Source organism: Neopelma chrysocephalum, unplaced genomic scaffold (genome assembly GCF_003984885.1).
Source record: "Neopelma chrysocephalum unplaced genomic scaffold, ASM398488v2 Primary Assembly neopelma1_91, whole genome shotgun sequence".
Classification (NCBI taxonomy): Eukaryota; Metazoa; Chordata; class Aves; order Passeriformes; family Pipridae; genus Neopelma; species Neopelma chrysocephalum.
The window spans coordinates 529,980-553,364 of NW_020897753.1; the positions used below are offsets into that span (position 1 = coordinate 529,980).

A 23,385-nucleotide genomic window follows, 5' to 3' on the forward strand; every position below is an offset into this window, starting at 1 on the left:
TTAAAGGAGAATAAGTTTAGAGCTTTCCTCATTCAGCTTTAAATAGTTTGGGCTATATCAGCTGAAAATAGGTGGTTTTATAAGTGATTTTGTTGGTTTATTTTTTAGTGGATAGTATATGTTCAAATGACTTATCTTTGATTTCCATTTGATTTTTTTCAGAATTTGCAAAGTGGCCTTTATTCATTGTTAACTTTTTACCTTTGCCTAATGCTCTCTTACGAAATTTTGTAGAAAAGGTAGTTTATTTCAGCCAAAATACAAGTAAAAATATAGAAGTTCAGCTTTTTTTTTTCCTACCTTGTTGTCAAATCCCTAAATACTTAGTTCTTGGTTAAGAATACAGCCTTTCTCCAATTTCTTTAGACTCTGAGAGTCTTAGTACATCTTGAGAAGTTGAGGCTTAAGTTACTTTGTTTAAACTTCAAAAAGTAAAAGTAGGACAGTTTTTTCTTTCATTACTCCCTGCAAAATCAAGTCAGGTGCAGCCACACTGGCTGCAAAACCGTGCCACATTCTCCTCTTTGATTTTTCTCATTTGTGACAGAGATTTCTGGTACAAAGGATCAAAAGTCACACATACTCTTTGAAAAATGAGAAAATTCAGAGTTTAAAAGTAACACGAGAGTTAAAGAAGACTGACTTTTTAATTTAATAGTTAACATTTCCTTAATTTTCTCTTTTTCCCCTTTCCCCCCCCATTTAAATATATCAAAACATTGAAGTACAAAGAGAATTTGGGATGAAAGATTAAAGATGATTCAGCCTCCATCAATGTCTGCCCTGTTTTTCTTCTTACAAAAAAAAACTTTTGCCATATTGTAGGCACTAAAACACAGACTATGCTGGCCAGAAATAATGAGATGTTTCAATCCTGTAGATTTTTGCTTGATGTTGGAAAATGGCACTTTTTTAATGTTTAGGGAGCGTAACACTTGGAACAATTTCATGCTTCAGAAGTGACAAGCCTACATGACTGTATTATGTGGTATTTAACTTTGGTCCACTATATATTGAAATATCATCTGCAAAGTACTGTACAAAACTTTTTATTAACATATTCTGTTCCACTGTACCATAAAACCCCTGAACTGAATTAAATCCAGCAGGTCCCCAAGCAGACACAATTTCAGTGAAGAGTCTCCAACTGAATATAAGAGAAATTAAAGGACACCCTTCAAATGCTGCTGGCTTTGTTTTTTCTAAAGGCCCTGAAATGAGAGTGCACCCCATCCCAGGCAGAGCCTTTTGTGGTATTTGGGGCCTTCATTTGCACTCTTGGTTTCCAAAAGACTAGTCTCCAAATTTGCATCTCTCCCTGGGGCTCAGTAGCTGAAGGCTATGAAGTATGGTTTCATTTTAAAAGGGTATGTTGTTCCCAGAATCATAACGTCAAAGAGTTGTATGTAAGATAAAATAGGTGACTAAAAAAAGGGTCACTTACTGTTCTGCCGTCTGCTCTTACCAGCATTAAATGCCTGCTGAAAACCTTATTAAAACCAGTATCCTGGCTGGAATGTGGGAGAAGTAGAGGAATACATTCAGCTGTTTTACATTTACTAGAATAGCACTTACTGGGTGTGAAGCACCTTCCCCTTGAGGACTGGACCCAGCACTGTCTAAACTTGACTGTACTAACTCACCAATAGTCCATTGTGGCAGGTAAGCATTGTTTCTTACAGATAAGATTGCTGAGATGCAGACAAATAACATGCCCCCAAGTAACACAAGACCCAGAAATAAAACACAGCCTTTATTTATTATAAAGAAATTAGGGAGTAAATTGCAAATGACTGTTTGCCTCTCCCTAAGACTGCTACTGCCTAGCAACGATTGCCAGATAGGATAAACATCATTAGCCGTAAAGTTTAATGTCTAAAAGACATTAGGCATGCTGATATGCAGTCTTGAGGTGTCTGTGTACTATTTTAAAATATGTTTTCTGGCCTTGCCTTTTGGGTCCAAGAGTAGTCCCAGCCTTGCCCATTGTATATGTGCACACTCCTATGGATATAATGGAGTTTGGGTTGCAGCGATGCTATAATTAAGTGTAGTAGGGAAATGCTTCTGCAGCCAAAATAAAAATTAGAAATCTTGCATGCTACATACAGAAGCTTCTCAGGAAATCATTCAAGCCCTCTCTTCCTGTCAGGCTGGGGAATATGCCTCTTAATTTCCCCTGACAGAAAACACATCACCTCATCAGAAGCTTTAGAAAAGGACAAAACATCCCTGCTGAAAAGGACTGCCTGCCAAACGCTTCCATTGCCACTACAGCAAGGGGGACAGGGAGGGTAGGGGTGTGCTTCAGAAATTTCATGGAAGAAGAATAATTTATCTTGCTACCTGTAAAGTCCCACTGTTATGCCTTGCATTGCTGCAAAACGTTCATCTCGTAATCAAGGTGTGACCCTTGAAGAATTAATTCGAGCGAGAGGGTACACAACCATTTAATTCTAAAAGAATCATTTATACTCCTGAATCTGGATGGTGTGAAATTCTCTTACAGTGTTGGAGCCAAGACAAACATCTCGGTGCAAAATCCACACCTGGAGATCTCTTACATATTTCAGTGCCAGAACAAAAGCGTCTCAGTCACATACTGCGCTGTGTGCATTAACCTGTAGCAGTGGTTATCTCATCTGAAGTTACAGTGCAGTTTCTTAAAGGTGCTGTAGCATTACTAACAATAAAATCTGAATTTATTGAAATATTTGCTACTGCACTTTGGCTTAAATGAGTGAGATATTTTAAATAAACCTCAAAATTCTATTGAATCATTGCTTTTCTGAATCTCGCACAATTACATTCAGAGTCTGTATATCAAATAATACATCAGGACAGAGAATTTTTATAGACCATTATCATAACATTTATCATTACTTCGGTGTATTTGTATTGCTGGACTTTCTTCCATTTCTTTTTTTAATAAACAAAGTTATGATGAGGTGAGAATGTTTTATCATCACTGTATATTTGTGGGACTCTTGCACCAACGCATTTTTCCACACATTAAAGGAATAATTTTGAGTCAAAGTGACAAAGATCCATGGTGTCTATATATAAGCACACTACCTTTGGTAAATATACCAATGGAGTATTTTTATATAAATATAGTACAATAGACCAGCTTCCTTTTACAGTGACATTTCAGTCACATAGAGGACTGCATAATTCACATTTTCAAGCTGAGAAGTAGGTGGGAACTGGTGCTGTCATGTCTGGATTAAGTGTTTGTACAGCCTGAAACTCAAGCCTGCAGAGTTTTGAATGTCTCTTTTTCATTTTGGTAGGGATTATACTCTTGGCATGTAGTGGAGTAGAGCCCATTGGAATAACTGAGTTGCTGAAGTGATGATGAAATACAGCTGGAGGATTTTCTATCCTATGGCTGGGTGGTCATCTGTTGTAGAACATATATGGTCTCCATATTTTATTTGTGAGATGGCCATCTGCCAATCATTTAGTTAAAAGAGGAGGCAGGAGACCCTTGGGAAAGTGTGAGACACAGGAATGTTCCAGCAAGCCCAAGGGCCTGCGCCTTCTGTAACTGGCCCAGTAAAAATGCTGACTGCAGTAGATGATCAGTCCTTTGTAACAAGAAAAATCTTTCCAAGTGACATATATGTATGTATAGGTATGTCCCTGTTCGGGCGCCATTTGAGGTGTTGTATAAGGCACGAACCCCGCCGGTGACACAACCAAGTGCCAGGGCAGAATTGAGGTTTATTTCAAAACACTTAGGTTTAAATACAGCGCTTAAATATGTAACATGATCTTCCAACCAATGACAATCAAGTATTCTTTGAGCATGCGTGAGAACCCGGAAGACTACAACTCCCATGATTCCTTGTCACATTCTTCCTGCCACACATAGGTGTATTACAAACATAAGTAACGTATGTGTGTGTCAAGAATAATTCAGCGCATTGTTGTTCTGATCTGGATGGTGGCTTTTATTATGTACAAAGTATTCAGATCCCCAGGTCTTGACCAGCAGTGAACTTATAATTTTCATTTAGGTACATGTTGTGACTTAGAACATTTCAGAGCCAAGTTTACTGGCTGAGGCCTTTCTCTTGCATATTAAATTTATGCATGGTACTGATTTAGGAGTTTAGAAGTATTAAAATCCTGTGAGTAGCTGCTTTGGTTTGAGAGAGTTTAGCAAAACTTAGTGGCTTTAGAAAATACAACTGTTTTTCTCCTAAGATATATCCAGAAAGCTAAGAGATTAGGAAAACAGTTTACCCAGCCCAGAGTTGTGTAGAATCAGTCCCAAAATTTCTGTTAAGGTGAAACTTGATTTAGATAAAGAAATCATTCCTGATTTTAGCTGTAAGACCTTGCTTTGACTCTACAGAGTATGTCTGAGGATGTTGTAGCAGTAGGTTCATTGTGCAAATTGTTTTTTAACAGACACTATTTTAAAATTCTATAATGAAAGTATTTGTTAGCAAATAAATATAAAAACAATTTCCCTAGGGCCGTGAGGGGATTGCGTGGTAATTGTTTTACCTTGCTTGCTTCTAGTAGTGAAATGATGCAGTACTATTCGATAAAATAGAATTTCTGCAGGGGTGGAATTTTGAAGTCCTTGAAAATATTAGCACTTATAATCCTGTATAGGTGAAGAAGTGAGTAATGCAGTGAAAATAAGTCCCAAGGACATAATTGTAGGATGCTGTTTGGTTGTGTACTGCTTGTCCTGCCAACATGAAGAAGCAGGCACACTGAGATGGAATATGGTTGGAGAAATTTGAGGAATATAATTGGGACATGCTGGCAAGATTGATGCAGAGCAGACATCTCTCCATCTCCTCTGGTGCCCCTCATCTCTAAATCACTCATTTGAAGGTGTCTAGCTGTTTCTTTAAAATTATCTAAGTTGGAATTGAACCAGAGAATGGGAATAAATTATTTGTATTGCAGAATTCCTATGTATTTTAAAGATGCTTACATTCAATGTTAATAATAGAACTCCTCATTTAATTCAGTATATTGCTGCTCCTTGTAACCAGCCATAAATTCTCTACAGTCCTGTATGTGCTGATAGACTAGAAAATGATGCATCTTTTTTATTAGTTCAATATCATCAAATAGCCAGGGGAATTCATGCAGGAGGCATTTTTACACAGGGCTTTTGCCTGCGAAACAACTCCAGCGATGCCAATGGGAGGTTGCGTATTTCTATCTCATACAGTGAGTGCTGGGAAAAAATTGGGTTTGATGTGCTTTAAGTGCAAACACAAACTGTGGGGAGAGGACTTGCTTTCTCATGCATTGTTCCAGCAGCAGTGGCTTAGCAGACCAAGTTCGTTGGTACTTGTTACCAACTCTCGAGTCTTTAGTGTGTTTTCCAGATATAGCCAGCTGGAATTAGCTCGCGCATTTTATATGTTGGTGTACAAGAAGGGCAGACAGTTCCCTCTCTCTCTGCCTTACCAGTTTTGCTTGCCACAGTTTCTACAGGATGGAAAAAGAAATGAGGGGATGGCTTTGAACTCCTAAAAGGACATATCTGAATATTTGTTTCTAGCAGGTGTGCCACTGGAAGATTTTCATTTTCAATGTGATAAATAGGATTTTGCATGCTTGTGTGGATTCTCTTCAGAAATTAAAGCTATCAGCTTCCAGTGTGGATGCACATTTGAATGAGATTGGGCTCCAGTTGAGTTACATCTCAAGGAGTCGCATTCCCAATCGTCATAGCTGCCAGCCCAGTGTAGGTCCCTGGTTTCAGCCTGTCCTTGCTGTGAGGGAAGAACTGGTAGTTCAAGGCACAATGAAAGGTTCGGGTCAGGTGTCAGCTGGAGTCCAGCAATGCCATCTTCTAGGGCATGATTTCAGTGATAGTTCTTAGATCCAATGATCTTACATTTATGGTAGAACATAGGAAAAAACAAACAAATTACGCAACAGCACGGCTAGAGACAACAATTTTTAAGAGACTGAATGTAGTCCTTTAAGATTCACAGAATTCCTGCAGAGATCTTTCTTACTTTCTATTTGATGCTATCACATCACATTCAGATTGCAAATTTTTAATATTTATGTGGGCAATCAGTGGCAGTCTAATTCCCAAATTTTTTCTTTCAGTCACTCATTGATGACAAAATGCGCTGTTATCTTAGCAGAACCACAGACAAGATCATGCTAATGTCAGTAGAAACATGTAATATGATATCTACTAGTAGCATATAGTGTAGCTCATGAGTATTTGTTTTTTTCTTCTTCCCAGTTGCTTTGTACTTTAAAGAGGGTTTTCTCATTTGAGCTTGTCAATTCTGATGCCGATTCATCCTTTAATGTCTTCCAGCTTGCCACTTTAGAATTCCCTCCAAAGAAGCTCTTTGGAAACAAGGATGAACGAGTGATTGCAGAACGACGGAGTCACTTAGAGGTAATGCCAACTTTTTAACAGGCTTTTGTAGTGTGTTTAGGTGGAGTACTCTCTGCTTGACCAACAGAAACTGTTCCCATATGGTCAACATTAAATGGCCTGCTTGTAAGTATTAAGTTACTTGCTGCCTCGTTTAACACAGGAGATGGCAGCAGTAGATTGCAAAGTAATGAAACATCTCTTAAAAAATAAATTACTCCTACTCTAAGAAAAAAAAAGCAACTCTTTAAAGATATTCATAGGAGGTACATTTATTTAAGGGGAAAAGGTGGTGCATGAGGTAAGTGTTCACTGTAGACAGATGGTCTCTGTGCAAGACAAGATTAAAAAAATATATTGCTATTTTAAATGCAATTTGTTAGCTGAAGATATACTTATTTTATCATAGTTACTATATCCAAATACCTCATGACGGAAGGAAAGCGATATTTAGACATCTCTGAGTTTTATTTTGTAACCCAGCTTTCTGAATGTATTCTTTTTCTTTCAATTAACTTTAAAAATTAATTTTATTGTGGACAATGTTATTGAGTTTGAGGGTTTGAGTTATTTTGCTGGTTCTGCAGTGCCATGTGGATGGCATAATTTTGAACTCCTATCACACATTAGGTCTTTATATTTCTATGTTAATGCATGTGTTATTGCAGCCCAGCAGCAGGAGGTGGGGTTTTGGGAAAGAAGAAGAGGCGTGATCAAAGACAAAACTGTACACCCTGCAACTATATTGTAGCCACATGGGGATTACTTGATCATGCAAGTCATTAAGAATTATATTCTTTGTAGAACTAAAATAGTATTAAGTAGAGCTTTAGAGAAATTAATATAAAAGTAAATTGCTTACAACTGGAATCTTTCCTTACATGTTTTGAATTTTTTCTATGTACTTCACCTTTTCTTTGATCTACCAACAAAACATCCTCCCACTGACTTTTGATGTGGGGTTGTCGTACATGGAGCACATCCTCAATATACGGCATAAAGACACGGCCACATTCCAGTCTAGTACTCACTTTGCGTATTTTTGTACCAGTAAGACATTTAATCCCTTAATCTTTCTGATCTTTCATTGATTTGATAACAGATTTTATTGTAATGTTTCTAATGTTAAAACTACTGTGCATAGTGATACTTTGATCCTAGTCATGTAGTACTTACAGCTCTCATTACCTTTATATTTTGCAAGCATAATGATATATAACCATTGTTCACATGAATGTATTTTGCCATATGCCACTTGGCCATGCCACTCAATAGTCCTGACAAATCACTCAGTGTTGAGGAACTGAAGATCCCCTGTGGCTAAGGGAAAGTTAAATAAAGAGGACAAGGAGCCAAGCAAATGTTAACAACCTTGCCATGAGGAATTCAATGCAACAAGCTGATCAAAGTTCCCCTTATGTCCAGATCTCTAATCGTGATATTTTCTTTTCACTACATATTTAGCAGTGGTTTGCTGTGGCTTTGTCAACAGCTGGAAAGTTTCAACTCATGTAGTTGCAGCCTCCTTGGTGAAGAGTGAGAGAAACCACCTCAGCAGTGATGGTTTCCAAAGTCATGGAATGCATTGAAGGCTCAAAGAACATCTTGAGTTGTGCTGTAAAAGTGGAAGTTCCATTGTGATAGTGGAAGATGGTACAGGCACCAGTTCTGTTTAAAATGCTGGCTGTTACTGCCTTGTGGCTTTCAGTCCAGTATGAACCTCGAGCACACTTCAGTGGCTAACTGGAAAGTAGTAAATGGATGGCTTTGCCTCTGTGAGGGACGTAGTTTCTTGGCCTTTGGACCACAGCACATTTCTCACGTGGGAGTTTGATCAGGAAGAAGGTGAGGGCATTACAGCTTGGTATCAAAGAGAAACATGGCTTGTGCTCAGCTGGCTTTCATACCTGATCCTGTACCTTGATTTGCTGAAAACCCTTTGCAATCTCTTTCGAGCATCACAGATGATGTGTTGATATGGCTGTAGTAGAGTATAGAAGCTTGTTTGGTTGTTCCACTTGGTTAATCAAGAGCTGATGACTAAAACAGTGTTTTTAGAAAAGGCAAAGCACAGCTTCCAGACCAGCACAAGTCTTTTTCAACTTCTGAGCTGACTTTATTGACCAAAAATAAATGACAGCTTGACAAATACCAGTCCAATAAGTGTTTGAACAAATATTCTGTATTGTAAGATCATTAGTAGAGCTGTTATCCTGGTAGTGGATGATAAAGAAATTACTCTGCTCTTGCAGTTTTTACATTAGGTATTTATACATCTTCAGTAGGCTGGGACTTCATGTCATTTTTCCTGAACTTCTTAGGTTGAAGTAGCTTTGGCTAGTCCAGTGCTTCCCCCAGGTCATCTCTGAGCAACTGCAGTTTTCCTTGCACTTAATTAGATTTGTCCAAAACATTCTTTGAAGGACATTTTAGGAAGTGTTTAGTTTTTTCTACACATCACCTCTCTGATTCTTGCGACAGTGAAAAAAGTGCTGACAACAGCAGTGGGGTTTGTGATGCATTTCAAGGCAACCATAATCATGGGGGCTGGCTTTGGTAGGGTTTGCTTTGTTTTGAGATTGACACGTAGAGTTACCTTATTTCAGCCTGCGATTAGAAGTGGGCATATTATGTCATAATGGAGATGAAATTACTCGGAGTAAAAGAATCCAGAAAGCCCCAAATTATGAGTATTGTGATTTTTAAATCACAGTAAGTGCAAAGTTTATGTAAAACATTAAGTTCTTTTATTTATCCTTGCTGATACAAATGCTTGATAACCAAAAAGCTTCACAATGCCTTGTTTTAAGGAATGCACATTACATGAATTATTTTTGTGCGAGGTGAAGCTGAGAAGTCATCTTTGATCTCCAGCTTGATATGTAGTTGCAATGTAAACACTTTTGCTTTGGTGTTTGTTGGTATAATATCAAATGTTTTGAGCTATATCTTACATTACCATAGAGATTTGGAAAAATAATGTGCAAGTTTGCACAAAGATTTTTGCCTATACATCTGAAAACACCTAGATTGTATTTAAAATTACCTACCCAAAATACCCCATTGCAATCTATTACTTTAATATTTCATCAGGGACCTGTTGCAGGGCAAAACTCTAAATTAATTGTTCCGCAGTTTGAAGACTGTAATTTCACTTCAGAGCCAACCTTGCTTGATTAAATCCGCCTTAAATGAAACAGCCAAGAATTCTTTTGATTAAAGTTAATGAACAGAAGTTAGTGTGTAGCTATCCTTTCATGCAATTAGAAATCAGTAGATAAGAGTATAGGATCCTTTTTTTAAGTGAATTCAGATGATGTATATCCTTTTTTCGTACTTTTTTAGGCAAAAACTTTGTAAAGGCAGCACTTGTCACAAGAAATAAGTGAGTCACTGAATGTATCTGTTCCTGTTTTAACTGCAAAGTATCTTTTATTCTTTAGTGAGTTCCTAGATCTGTGAATGACAGTAAAAAGTTTTCCTGAAATCCCAGCTTCTTTGGATACTGTATTTCTGTATCATATGATTCCCCTGATTATTTTTTATTCCTTCCTCTAGACTCATGCTTTGTTATGGTAATGAGCATTATCGTTAGCCCTGTTTTCCCATTGTGCAGAAAAACTGGGCAGGAGCCTAGGCTGACATAGCAGATTGAGTTGTGTTTCTTGACTCCTTGGTCAGAAGCCTTGCAGCCATGCACCGAACTAGACCTTCTTTACTGCTCTTGCTCTCACCAGTGTGCTTAGGAAAAAGCAATTGCTATGCTCACAAAATCCCAACAGGTGATTGCTTAAAGTAAAACAAAAACTCTCCCAAGCCTCAGCCTGTCTCCTTGTCTCTGTTCCCTGTTTCCTTCTCCCTATTCCCAGGCCTGCATTTCCTCAGGTTGGTTTGCAGACAGCAGAGGAGAACAAGCAAAATCCCCAATGGGCTTTTCAGGGAGGCATCAACAGACATTTCAAGAGTCAGTAGGAGTCATGTGTTGCCTTTTGGTGCCACTTACAGAGCTCAGGGAGTGAAAGTCAACCTGTGATAGTCTGGGAAGGTGAGCCTACGTCAAGTTTTGTAGGAGCACGTACATCTTCCTGGCATTGCCTCTCCTCTTCTTTTTTCTTGGTACTTTGAACCTCTTTGAAAGATAGACGTGCTCAATTTATTTAAAATTAATAATACAATTGTCCTTAACCTCCACAATTCCTGGTGTCTGCTGATGAGGGTTTCAATCATGGGTGTTACTGCAAGAGACAGAAATAAATCTTGGAAGAGCTGCATAATTCAATTTTGCTGTCCAATCTGTAGCACTGGCTGGAGAGAGTATTGTAGACACTGAACTGGCTGAAATGTTGCTGTTACCTTCAGTCAAAATTAACCTTCCAAAAGTAGATTACCTTAGAAGCCAAGTCCTTTGTTTGGTTTTCTGTTTGTGTTTTCACTTGAGTTCCTTTGGAGGTGACGATTTCTGGGGTATTTTTGGTGTAACGCTCTAAAGTTAGCCATGCCATCCTTCCCTTTTAAAAGTGACAGTCTGCTGGGTTGTAATGGCTCCAGGAACCTAGTACTTAAGGAAAACAGGAAATAATAAAAATAGCACCTTTTGTTGAACTTGAATTCATTTTCATTATTTAAATGTCTTAGTAGTTTTCAAATTAACACCTTGGTGGCAACCAGCAAAAGAAACATCAGACGATAAAAAAAAATCCTCAAAATACTTGTTGACAAATTTGGGCAAAAGAATATTCAAATCTGCCAGAGCCCTCATTCCTTGAGGTTTTCCTTGCAGTCATGAGGACAGAAACATTTAAATGAGATTTTAGATGATTCATCATCTGAATATTGATATGAACTTCATTAGCACATCCCTGCTGGCACACTGGCTTTTGTTTCACAGCCCCATCCCTTAATATGTTTAACAACCTGCTTCATTCTAGTTAGGGGTCAATTGGTGTTCCTATTGCAAAAATCCTATCAAGTGAGGTTGAAGTTACCATTTCTGTTTGATTTTTTTTTCCCTGACTGACTCCAGTCACAAAGACTTTTCAAAGCTACCATATACATATTTGTTCAAAGTGATTATTGAAAAGAAATTATTAGACTCAGGTATCAGCTTACAACAGCATCCCTAATACCAAAGCTTTTCAAAAGGAGCTTTAAAGGCAGCTACTCACCAGCCTGGCTCTTACAGATTGAATGTTTGCTTCTGATAGACCATTTGTAAGTACTGTTCTTAGCAGCATCTAGATGAGATGGACTTCAGAACGCGTTCAGAATACATTTGGTAATCATTGGAAGATAAAAGAAAGCTCTTCTTTTTTTTTTACAGACATGAATGCACACCAGAAATGACTGCCAGTGCAAAAGTAAACTGCTGCAAATGCTAGTGTTTGATAATCCTAGAGAGGCTTGTTTCATACCCATCATCTGAACTACAGAATGCAATATCTTGGAGTGATGGTTTTAATTTCCCACTAGAGGAATAGGGATGCAGTGGGAGCAGGGAAGGAAAGAGCGCAGGTGCATCCACAAAGATAAGAGGGTGTGTGGTTGGGCCATATTGTGAATATCAGTTATATGAAATCCATGTCATAGATAATTTTCTGTTAGGTACAGTTAGTCTATACTAAGTGCCTTTCATAATCTCTAGTAACTGTTGAAAAATTTAAGAACAAGAATAACTGCTTTTCAGCAACAACACTGAAGTCTTGCCTTGCCTGCAGGCAGTAAGACTTTGCATTTAGCCATCTGAGAGCAATTCCACACGTTGGGTCCTCATCCGTCAGTCTTCGTGGCTTTTCTGGTTTTGAAGCATCAGCCCTCAAAAAAGTTGCAGCTTTCAGCACTGAAGCATTTAATCTTTTTTTGGGGTGGTTCTTCTTCTTTTGTAAGACCCAGTTGGCTTCAAAAAGTGAATAAATAAAATTAATTTTACTTATTGATTACAGTCACTAGATACAAAGAAGCAGAAATTAGGACTTTGTGTAGGTCAGCAGTTGATCCCATACCAATAAAATGTTACTTTGATTAAATACCGTAGACTCTCAGCCAGGCCCACAGCAATACAAGACATTATTCTTATAATAGGAACAGATGATGAAGATGATTGTTGAGAAGGAGTGAAAGCCTGAGGTTATATTCTGGATGAGTTAATTTTAAGCTCTGGTCCAACAAGCTATTGGGTGCAAAAAGAATGGTGAGCGTAAGCAGCCCCTTGGTCCCATTTGCTCAAACTCAAGATGTTATTCAAGATCAGGTCTGAAATCCCATTTTGCAAAGTTTGCTATGGGTAACTTAGCATAATATACATTCCCCTTGACAAGAATTTTGGTGTTTCTTTAGCTGTATAACTTCATACCCCTACCTCAAAAATGATCTTTTGAGATCAGATGTTTATGTCCATTGCAACCAGAATTAAATAGGATTTGCAGTTTGGAGGCCTTTGGTTTTTTTCTTTCCTTTTTAGATCTTTCAGAGTATCAGGAAATAAGGAGGTATGTTTATCATGATTTAGTAAGTTTAGAATATGTGACAGCATATAGTTTGAGCACCAGTTTAGCTCCAGATCTAATGTGTTTTGCTGTCAGGTCAGAATAAATTGCCCAACATCCCCCTACAAATCAAGTTTTGAAGTTGTGTACCTTTATCTCGGTCTCCAGCAATGGCTCTCCACATTCAGATGTGGGCAGATGAATAAAGGGGGTGCTCAGCCAAGGACGCTGGATTGAACTCGGTGCTATCCCTTTTCAAAGCCAGCACATCAGTCATCCTCCAGCATCTGATTTCACCAGAGGAAGCAGAGGGTGATGCATGTCAAGTGCTTGGGTAGCTGTTTGCCAAGGCCACTCCAACAGACGACACGCTATCGCTGCCGGCCCAGGGGTGCATGGTAAATTCGATCCTGTTGTTGTTCTTTCTGAATAAATTTTAACGGGACTTGTTTTGACTTGTGCTCTGGAGAAAAGATGGGTTTCCTTCAATAGTCAGGTCTGTTTTGATCCTTTTCAATACAGCCACTCACTTCCTAAAGACGACTCACACTGACAGAGCACCTGTAAATCATAACCCTTGCTGCCTTTTTTTTCACTTCCCTGCCAGCCTACAATCCAATTTTGATTGGAGCTGCCTAAAGCCAATAAATATAAGCTTTTAGCATGCAGACATTGTAAGAAATATGAAGTCCTGTGGATTTTAAATGAATTTCAGGCAGAATAAGATTGTAATTTGGGATGTAGACTGTCTTCAGAAGTTAATTCAACTGATGTGGCATAATAGTAATTCAGCATAATGTGCTCATGCCATTAGACTTGCACAGAAAAATGCTCCAAATAGCTATAATGAATAGTTTGGATTTTGAAAACCTGGGAGAGCAATTTCACCTTGATTCATAACTGGCATCTCTCAGAATACATGTACATTAAGAAAATTCAAAAAGGTGTATGAATTCAAGTAAATTTCAGTACCACCTTGGGTAAAGTTAAGTTTTAGTGGCAGTCAAACACTTCTGGAAATGTAGTGGTAAAATCTGCTTTCACCTGTACAGCTGTGAAGGAAACTAACCCTGATTCATAGAATCTGCATTATGCCGTGCATGAAAAACATAGACAGACTTTCTCAAGGGGATAGAAATGTAAGTTCTAGGGTTTTTTAAATGGAATTTAGTCTGGTTAAGGAGCTTGATTCTTACCTGCTTAGTTCCAAAGTCATTTAGGTACCTCTAAACGTGCCCAAAGGAGTGCTGTGTATGGTATTGCTGCGTCTCTCTCTGCTTTGGGTAAAGTCCAGCCCCAACACAGACTTCTGCAGTTTTAGTGCCACTGCAGAGACAAGAAGTCAAGTCTCCATCATTCAGTTTTGTAGCTCCAACAACGACAACGGCTTTCAAAGTAAAATTCAGGTTTTATAGATCCAGCATTTACAGCCATGTTAATATTTTGGGACTATATAGGTAAATCGGGGACCCCTGGTGGTCTAGTGGTTAGGATGCGACGCTCTCACCGCCGCGGCCCGGGTTCGATTCCCGGTCAGGGATACTCCCCCAGGCAGATGGAGCTCGTCAGCCCTTTAAGGCCATCCATCTATGAAAAGGTCACTCTAAACAAACCTACGTCCTGAGGACCTCACTGCCATTGTCCAAGCTCGCTTGGCCCCGGCAGATGAACCTTAGGATTAAAGGGTGGGCTCAGTTCAGCGCATGCTGTGTCTCACCTAAAAAATCCATTGCGCAGGCTCGAAAGGTAAAAGACCTCTCCCTAAAATCTTTGTTCGCGAAGTCTGGCCATACTTTAATATAGGTAAATCTATTCACTAACAAAAGAACTACATTACATTTTTGGTAGGAGCTTGCAGTCTCACCTCCTCCCATCTAGCTTCTTAGCAAACAAGTTCAGTCCAACAAGTTAAGAGCTTACATATGTGTGTCACAGTCAAATTGGCAAGATATTTGCTCGTAAATCAAAAAACCCAACCTAGCATAATTTGCCACACTTGCATTATTTCTGTTAAGAGATGCTTGTAATGTGGAATTTGTTTGGGATGGAAAGTGGTGTGTGGGGTGGAGTTGTACGTGCAAACACACAGGGTAAGATGATAGTGACTGGGATGTTCTCGATCTATCTATTTATTTATTTATTTATTCGCTGACTACTAGGCATTACCTGTAAAGAGCTTTGCTTCTGATTAGACCTAATCAAAGTGAGCAGGAAGGGTTTGATTAAAACGAGCCAATCCTTTATTCTCAGCTTGTGTTTATCCAGCCATGAGCCTAATTAATGCCTGTCAATCTAAAGCAAATAAACCCCCCCCTCTTTAGTATGATGACCAACACAGTGGTGACTTGTCATTTTCAAACATGTGAATCTGTCTGTTCTCCTGAGAAATCTCTTTGTGCTTATACAAGTCATGTGTGACTCGAGCAAGGTCTCTGATACATGTAACAGACACATTCTGGAGACATTTGTCACCTCTGGCTCCTCAAGGAGGCTTTGCACAGCTTTGACAGTGTCTAGTACTGCAGGTTTTTTGTAAGGAGAACCCAGCCATCCTGGTCTTTCAGCAAAAGATAATTGGTCCAGGTGATCCTGTCATAATTTTAGAAGCTTTGTCTCCCAAATTTTTCCACAGAAATAAGACCCTTCAGGCACCAGGTAGTCTCCCAGGCAGTAAGTATTTTTCTCATTGCTCTGAAATCACAGCTGCACGGAATGACCCTAAGGGTGTGTGCAGAGATAAATGTGTGCAGATCCAGAAGTGACATTGGGTACTTCCTGAGGGCCTGAAATATCACTTGAAATATTGAATATCACATGCTGTTCCTCTCACATACTTTTCTCAAATCTACTTTATGGTATCTTACAATATATGTCAAGGTGTTGGGGAAAAGAATTGAAGCTTTGTGTTTTCTTTATTTAAAAAAAAAAAAAAAGAAAACCCCACAGAAGACCAGAATGTTTCTGAGCAAGTTCTATCTGGTGAGTGGAGAATTGATATGAATCTAGAATTGGTGGAGGTGAAGGTACTAGTTGTAGCCCATGTATGGTCCCCCATCCTTTTGGAATGCTGTCCTCCAAAGTAATGCCACCTCTGTACTCTTGCTATCTGCAAATTCTTTCCCTGTTTGCTCAAATTTAATAAATCCAGAAATGGATCTGAAACTACTTTGAGAGCTATGAGAGCATTATTATGGCAATTACTCACTCCTGATTAGCAAGTTTAGCTTTAGGTGGTCCCTGAGGGAAGGGCAGATGGTTTGAGCAGCAGACATAGGGAGAAGCTTAACTGTGGTGAACCAACTTGTGACCTGGAGGGCTGAGCTGTCCTTGCAGACTGCAGCCTGCACAAAACACCCCACTTTGAACAGCTTGAATACACCTTGTAATGTCAGGGAATTTGGCATAAGAGAACCTGCTTCCTTGGAATTCAGTTTGTAAAAGAACTTCCTGTATTGTGGCTGATGGCCTTCCCTGTCCTCCACACCTGACCCAGATAATACAGTCCTGTGTGGTGGTGGAGATATGGTGTGTGTCCTGGATTAAGCAGAGCTGGCTTAACTTGCAGCCCTTTTCGTACGGGTTCGCATCTTCTTCAGTCCTAACTTACCTCCCTGTACAGTGTCTTAATTCCCTCTGACTTTTGCCAGTAAGCAAAGAACAAAACACAAGGAAGTAGTAGATCCAATGAGAAGTTTGAATGCTATTTTTCTTGGTAAGTTGTATATTTTCTTACTGTGTTCTGTATAAAACATCTCCCCAGACAGGGCCCTTTGCCAACCTGAAGTCTCTGTGGGACACCATCACCTGTCAGTACCATTTCAGCCCAGCTTTGTTTTTGTCAAAAGGCTGTAATTAGTGACAATAGCTGGCGTTTCTGCAGTTTTGAAAAACCACCCTGGAAGTAATTTTTTTCTCTTCAAGATGTCAATGGAAAGGTCTAAAATGGAGAAAGTTGGTTAATTTGGGGAAGGATCCCCAAATATTCATTTTTCCTTTGCTGTGCCCAGCAATTACTTTCTAGGAGACAAAGGCAGGAGGAGATGTACTCCCATTTCTGCATTCCGTCAGGCTCTCTTTGCATGCCTTGTCTTCTAAACAGATCCTTATTTTTGTGATCACAGATTGGAAGCGAAGCATGTGCCTGTCTGCTTGTTTTGAGGTACAGTCTTCCTCAGGAAGATCTGACTTTGCAAATACTTAATTACAGCACAAGGTGGTTTTTCAGAGTCAAGGAATATGCTTCAATCTGTCTGGTTTGGGGTGTTTGGTTTTGGTTTTTTTTTGGTAATCAGATTCCTATCCTATAGAAAACAGCAGTGATACCTGCATATGCTTTGCTCTATGAATAATTCAAATCAAGGTCTGATTTAAAGCTGCAGTGCTTAGCACTAGTCGACAGAATAATTATGTGATTGGTGCTGAGAGGAACTAGTATCTCTGTTAAAGGGGGAGAGGAGCCTATGCTAGAAGTTAGATGAGCAACTTAATTAGTCCTGCCTCTACCACCAGTGACCTTCGGTGACCTTGTGGTAGAGCTTTTGACTGTCTCATTGATGTATAGGTGTTGAAAATGTGGTATTGTTTCAAAGAATCCCCAAAGCCTTGTAAGGTTTATCTTATTAAAGTTTGTGGTGCTTTCAGCTCTGGCATATATTAGCAGGTGGTATTTCTAATGCTAACTGTAAAATGTAACTTTTAAAGAATTTTAAACACTGACTTTTTTGAGAGAATGGCTAGAAATAGCAGTATGAAAGCAAAAGCTCAAAGTTTTTTCGTTTTCTGCAAGTACCAGAGTTGATGAGTTTTTAAACACACCAAATTTTAATGAAAAAATCCAATTCTTGCTAAGCTCTGCTATTGGTCTCTGAGGCTATTGCTGTTTGTAATGGATTAGTAGAACAATGTCACTGAACTAAGTTCCTCTTTAATATGCCACAATTGAAAGGATGATAAGAAGAATTCCACATTTCAGAAAGCTTTTTGATTGTAATAACTTTAATAACTTTAAATTAAGTTATGGCTTTATATTGAAATGTATAAAATTATGAGGTTCCCACATCATGAAGTAGTGCAAAAACCGTTAGAATGACTTTGCTGTGCTGATGGATTGAGCACAGGATGAACACTGGCCTATTGCTAAAAAGGTGAACCCTATTAAAATGACTTCTAGTAAGCTTTTAAAATGGTTGTCGTTTTGGTATTTGCATAATTAAAAGGGGGGAAAACTACTCAGATAAGTAAAGAAAGAAAAACCTTTGGGCCTCACGCCACTTTCTCCAGTTTTGTTTCACTTGTAAAGTTAAAATTTGCAGACACAGCTGTCATTAATTTTAAATTAAAGGGCATGCAAGTTGTATTGCCTTCCAAGAGGGCAGAATCCTGCTTTTCCTATTTTGGATTATTTTTTTTAATCTACCTTTCTATCTCTGTTTTGTACTCTAAACTAGCGTTCCTGAGTGTGTGTTTAGCCTGAACAACCAAACACTACTGATGTGTAAGTTGCCCATTTTACATCCCTGTTACAGTTCCAGGGTCCTGTGCCCTCATACTGAGACGTTTACAAACGTATCATTAGGATACTTTCCAGCAAACCAGCAGCGTAGCAGGTTGGATGCTATTAGTGAAATGAAACTCCAAAGTGCATTTGGAAGAACACTGATTACCAGGCTAAATAATCCAGAACAAATGGCCAGAGTTTTGAAAGGCTAACAAACGAAAATGAGTAATAAAACTGAGCCTTTTGGAATATTTTAGCAGTTAACTAGTTTTTTCTTTCCGAGATAATCATGCAAACCTAGTAGCTGTAACATAGTGCACAGGGACAATGATTTAGTTGCTATCAGTAGGAAGCAAATCAGTACACTAATTTGTATAAAATTTGGACATGTTTCTATGAAGGCAGCCTGACCTTGCCAGTCCCTGCTAAGAAATTTTTTTTCAAGGAACACATCAAAAGATACCAGGGTGCTTCCCACCTAGTTTTAACTCAGCACAAATAACACTATTCTGTAAATAGAGAAAACTTGTGTCTGCTGCTGGAAGTGGATTTAGTATGAAAGCTTTGAAAACAGCTTTTCTCCTGCCCATGAGGTCCCAACGGAGGGGATCCTTTCATCTAGCCTTGTTCCCACTCCAGCTGCTTGCAGTGGCCTCCTGGGTTGCTATGTTGAATCCCCTTTGGATCTCTAAAAAAGTTTTCTTTCTGTCATCTCTGGCACTTGTTGTTGCTGTGCTGCTCCACTCCCAGCTTGCTGTGACCCTCATCCTCTCCCTGTCCCATCTGAATTTGGGAAGTGTTGGTAGGGAGCACTCATCTTTTTCTCCTGTCACTTTCTTCATTGCCCACATTGCAGCCAACAGGACAGAGCAACCTTCCCCTGTGTTGTCCAGCCACAGCTCTTTCATCGAGGCATATGCTTGTGGTGCGAGTAAACACTTCTGCCATCAGTCAGTGTCCCCCTCACTCCAGGACATCACTCCCAGCCAGCATCTTTGGGCAGAGCAACCTATATTTCAATGAAGCAACAGCTTCTCTGTGTCAAGGGCACACCAGCTCTGGGCTATCTTAACACATCAGCATTGCAAACAAGGGCAAATGCAGATCTGGGTTTTATAAGTGTGCTAATTTGCTCAGAGGTGGTTGTTGAAGAGCACATAATGCCAAGCCATATGGCAGGAAACCTTCATACAAAATTAATTCCATCATTATCTGGTAGAGTCTGCTTGTTGCCATTTTCTCAAGGATCTTTTTCGTATTCAAAGAATCTGTGATACTCGCTGAGCAACTCTGGAGCACAGATCTGGGAAAAGAAGTGTGCCTGCAGTTCCTAGTGTTTTCCTGTCACATAAGTGTATGCTTAGAGCAGAGGGATTTTTTTTTTACTCTGCCATTAGAGCTATCATGCCAAAACAATGAGTAATGGCTTTACTAGAAAGGCATGACAGTCAATTATCTGGCCATACATACCAAGGTGAATGCAATAGGTCTTGTAATGTGTCCAGCGAGATATTTTGGTACCTTTGAGCCTTCGGTAGCCATAAACTGGAATTACTGCAGTAACTTTTCAGCACAGTGCTAAAATTCTAACATGTTTTACATTTGATTTTCTACCATATTCATTCTTCAGGCATTACTGGTTTGGGACTTTTTTTAAAGAACCTTACTTTGAGAACTAATTGTGATAAATGTTGATATGACATCTGTTGCTCACTTTAAATTACCTCTTAGTCTGTTGGAATTCATCTTGAAGGCACTTTTGTAATGAATTTTTTTTTTCATGAACATTAATACAACCTGTGGCAGATCTGAATAAAAAAGAAAATTCACCATTCCTGCCAAGAGAATAGTTTATGTTCCAGCTGCTTTTTTTGTTGTTGTTGTTTTCCTACTTTCTGTGATATTAATACAGATGGTTTCCAAGGTACCTAAAAAGATAATAGGTTGTTACAGTTTGGAGGAATTCACCTTGGGAAGCAAGTGAATAGTTAGGACAGTTTCCTGAACAAACCATTTCCATGACCCCAGAGCTGCTGCATTCGAATGACTAAACCTTTTGTTCTTCAGAGGAGAATGTGCTTCTCTGTCTTGCAGATATAATTCCCACTGAATCCCAGATTAGTGAATACTTTCATGAGTTATGACTTTCTGTGGTCAGTCTGTAGCAGAGCAAAGGAGTTTATCTATGCTCCAGATGACATTTCCTTTACAGCTATTTGGATGATGTAGGGTATTTTTTTAGCACCTGTCTGATCAACTGATCTACAGTGTTTCATTCAAAAGATATAAATATGACTTATTAAGTCATGCTAAATGTGAAGGAAGCTTAATCACGTTTGTGAAAACTAACTGTGTTAATGTACACCTGCCACAGTTTCTGTGGGTACAAATGACTGCGAGTGGCACAGAGGTTGGTGAATATTAACTTCTGGATGGGAAGGAAGCATCTTACACATGCTTCCCATGTGTAAGACTTAAAAAAAAAAAAAGAAATTTCGAGGGCAGCTCAGTGAAAAGATGCTGGTAGGTTCTGAGATAATATGGAAGTCATGCAATCTTTCTGCAGATGGCCTTGATCAAAACAAATCCCATTTGGGGTTTGTGGAGGCTTTATGAGGGAAAGATTTTTGAAGCCCTTTTGTGTCCATATGTAGTGAAATTCCTGCAGAATGGATTTGAGGTTTGCACCTGCTATGGTGTTTGGTAATGCTAGACAACAGTATTAGCGGGTCATGATTAGCAGAAAGCATTACATGACTGCAGAATAAACCAGAAAGCACCAGACAGGCACAGAACAGAAGAACTGCAAAGCTGGGCAGAGGAAGAAAGTGAAAAATACTTATTTTCTGCTTTTCCTGAGCTCAATACACACATTTCAGTAGACCTATTTTATGAATGGATTTACATGCTGATGTTTATTAAAAGGACTATTCACTGGCCATGGCGATCTTGTTTCTTTTATTTTTTATTTTTTTACACTGGTATTCATTTAATTCTTCAAAGTGATTGTAATCAATTTGATCAAGTAAACCTTACAACATTTTGCATTTCCTTCCACAGAAATACCTCAGGAGCTTTTTCTCTGCCATGCTGAAATCTCCATCATCTCCACTGCACATCGATAAGGTGGGGCTGACACTGTCCAAATACACCATCTGCGAGTTCTCACCCTTCTTCAGGAAAGGCGTTTTTGACTACAGCAGCCACGGGACCAGCTGACTTTTGGACCAGGATCCTTGCTGGAGAAATGCAGTCAGAGTGGTGCCTTCACTTCCATGGTGTGAGAGGAATGAGAGGAAGGACAAAAAGCTGTTTTCCTCCATACTTGGAAAGTTGCATCCAAACAACACCAAATAGAGAGACAGCTACGCCCCAGCGCTATCCCGTGTCCTTTACCAGCTCTCGTATTAGTGCCTGTGTTTTCCTGGCATGGGATATACGGACATTTTGGTGTGAGTTGTTCTGTTAATACAGTACAAAGATTCTGACTCTCCTGATGGGTTTGGATCCCCTTCTTGGCAGGAGTGCTTCCTTCCCATTTGCTCAGACAATTTGTTCTGGTAGTTCGAGAGCATCTCATGTTTACCGTGGCAGTATGTCATGCTGACAGAGGGTTTCTGAGCAGCCTTTTGGTTTCTGTCCAAGCTGTTCCTTAAAGAACAGTTCCTCCTTTGTTTCTTTACAGCATTCTGTAGTGTTTAAGGTAATGCTCACACTCCACTGTTGTTTCAATTTCTTTTCCCCTTCCAGATACACATTTTAACTATTTGACTGTATAATTGTATAGTTTCCCTGAGAAGAATTGAAGGGCCTGGGTAACTTGAATGTTTACAAAAATATATGCAGCAGAAAGAATATAATTTAAACCCTGTCAAAGTCTTCCACACTTGGTTGTTTTGAGGCAGAACAAATCACTTACCATTAATGAAGAAGCAGAGGAAGCAATAGTTACCGAAGAACATGGTCAGCATCTTTTCAGATTTCCTAATTACTAAGACTGTAAGTGGAAACTCTGCACTGTACGGAACTCATAGCTATGCATAAAGCTTATGCAAAGTGCTATATATAATTTTTTTTAAATAGCTTCCTCACAATAGCTGTAAACTCCAAATTTTATTTGCATCAGTTAAAATTTGCAGGATTTGACTATTAGTACTTTAAAATTACTCAGGGCCCATTCAGACTTGCACATGTATATATAGATAGAATTCATTTTATATTGCTGCAGAATCAAAAATATCTATACACTGTGACTGGAATTGAGTATATGTACAAGTTAATGTATAATTGGTTGTATAAAAATCAGAATTGAATGACTTCTAGCTATTAAAATGCATAATGAAAAGCAAGTTCCATGTGCTGTTCGTTCAGTGTGAAGCATTGTTTCTGAGTTGCCATCACTGACCACTGGTAATGAAATTATTTCATGTTACAGAAAATTATCATTAAAACCTAAAGTAACAACACTGGTGACATTTTTATTTCATGACCTAAATTATAGGAACAGTAATGTTTTACATTTTATGAGATACATCCACAGTCCTAAGGGAACTGGCCAAGGAAGTGGCTAAACCGCTATCCATCATGTTTGAGAAGTCATGGCAGTCCAGTGAAGTTCCAACTGACTGGAAAAGGGGAAACATAACTCCCAATTTTAAAAAGGGAAATAAAGAAGACCCAGGAAACTACAGGCCAGTCAGTCTCACCTCCGTGCCTGGCAAGATCATGGAGCAGATCCTCTTGGAAACTGCTAAGGCACGTAGTAAACAATGAAGTGATTGGTGACAGCCAGTAGCTTCACTAAAGGCAAATCATGCCTGACAAATTTGGTGGCCTGGAGAAGAGAGGCTCTGGGGAGACCTTCTAGAGCCCCTTCCAATACCTACAGGTGGCCTAAGGGAAGACTGGAGTGGGCCTTTGCACAAGGACGTGAAGGAATATGGGGAATGCCCTTAAGCTGTGTTTATTAGATAATAGGAAGAAATTCTGGACTAGAAATTCTCACTTGTGGTGAGGCACTGGCA

At 39.1% G+C, this 23,385-nt stretch overlaps 1 protein-coding gene across 7 annotated transcripts in view; it reads left to right on the top strand.

Annotated features, from left to right (window-relative positions):
- The window catches only part of KIF16B (kinesin family member 16B), a 135,038-nt gene extending 112,338 nt beyond the window's left edge, over nucleotides 1-22,700 (top strand). For 2 of the 7 annotated variants that reach the window (XM_027693312.1, XM_027693314.1), the window contains 2 exons: nucleotides 6,320-6,403; nucleotides 21,422-22,700. In XM_027693312.1, the coding sequence (XP_027549113.1) occupies nucleotides 6,320-6,403; nucleotides 21,422-21,580 (243 nt within the window). In that variant the 3' untranslated portion in view covers nucleotides 21,581-22,700. Of the gene's footprint in view, nucleotides 1-6,319; nucleotides 6,404-7,849; nucleotides 8,228-10,251; nucleotides 10,428-11,702; nucleotides 11,936-13,125; nucleotides 13,263-21,421 lie in introns of those variants that run through there. The other 5 variants (XR_003535865.1, XR_003535866.1, XM_027693313.1 and 2 more) reach the window with 5 other exon arrangements.
- Nucleotides 22,701-23,385: the final 685 nt, after the last annotated feature.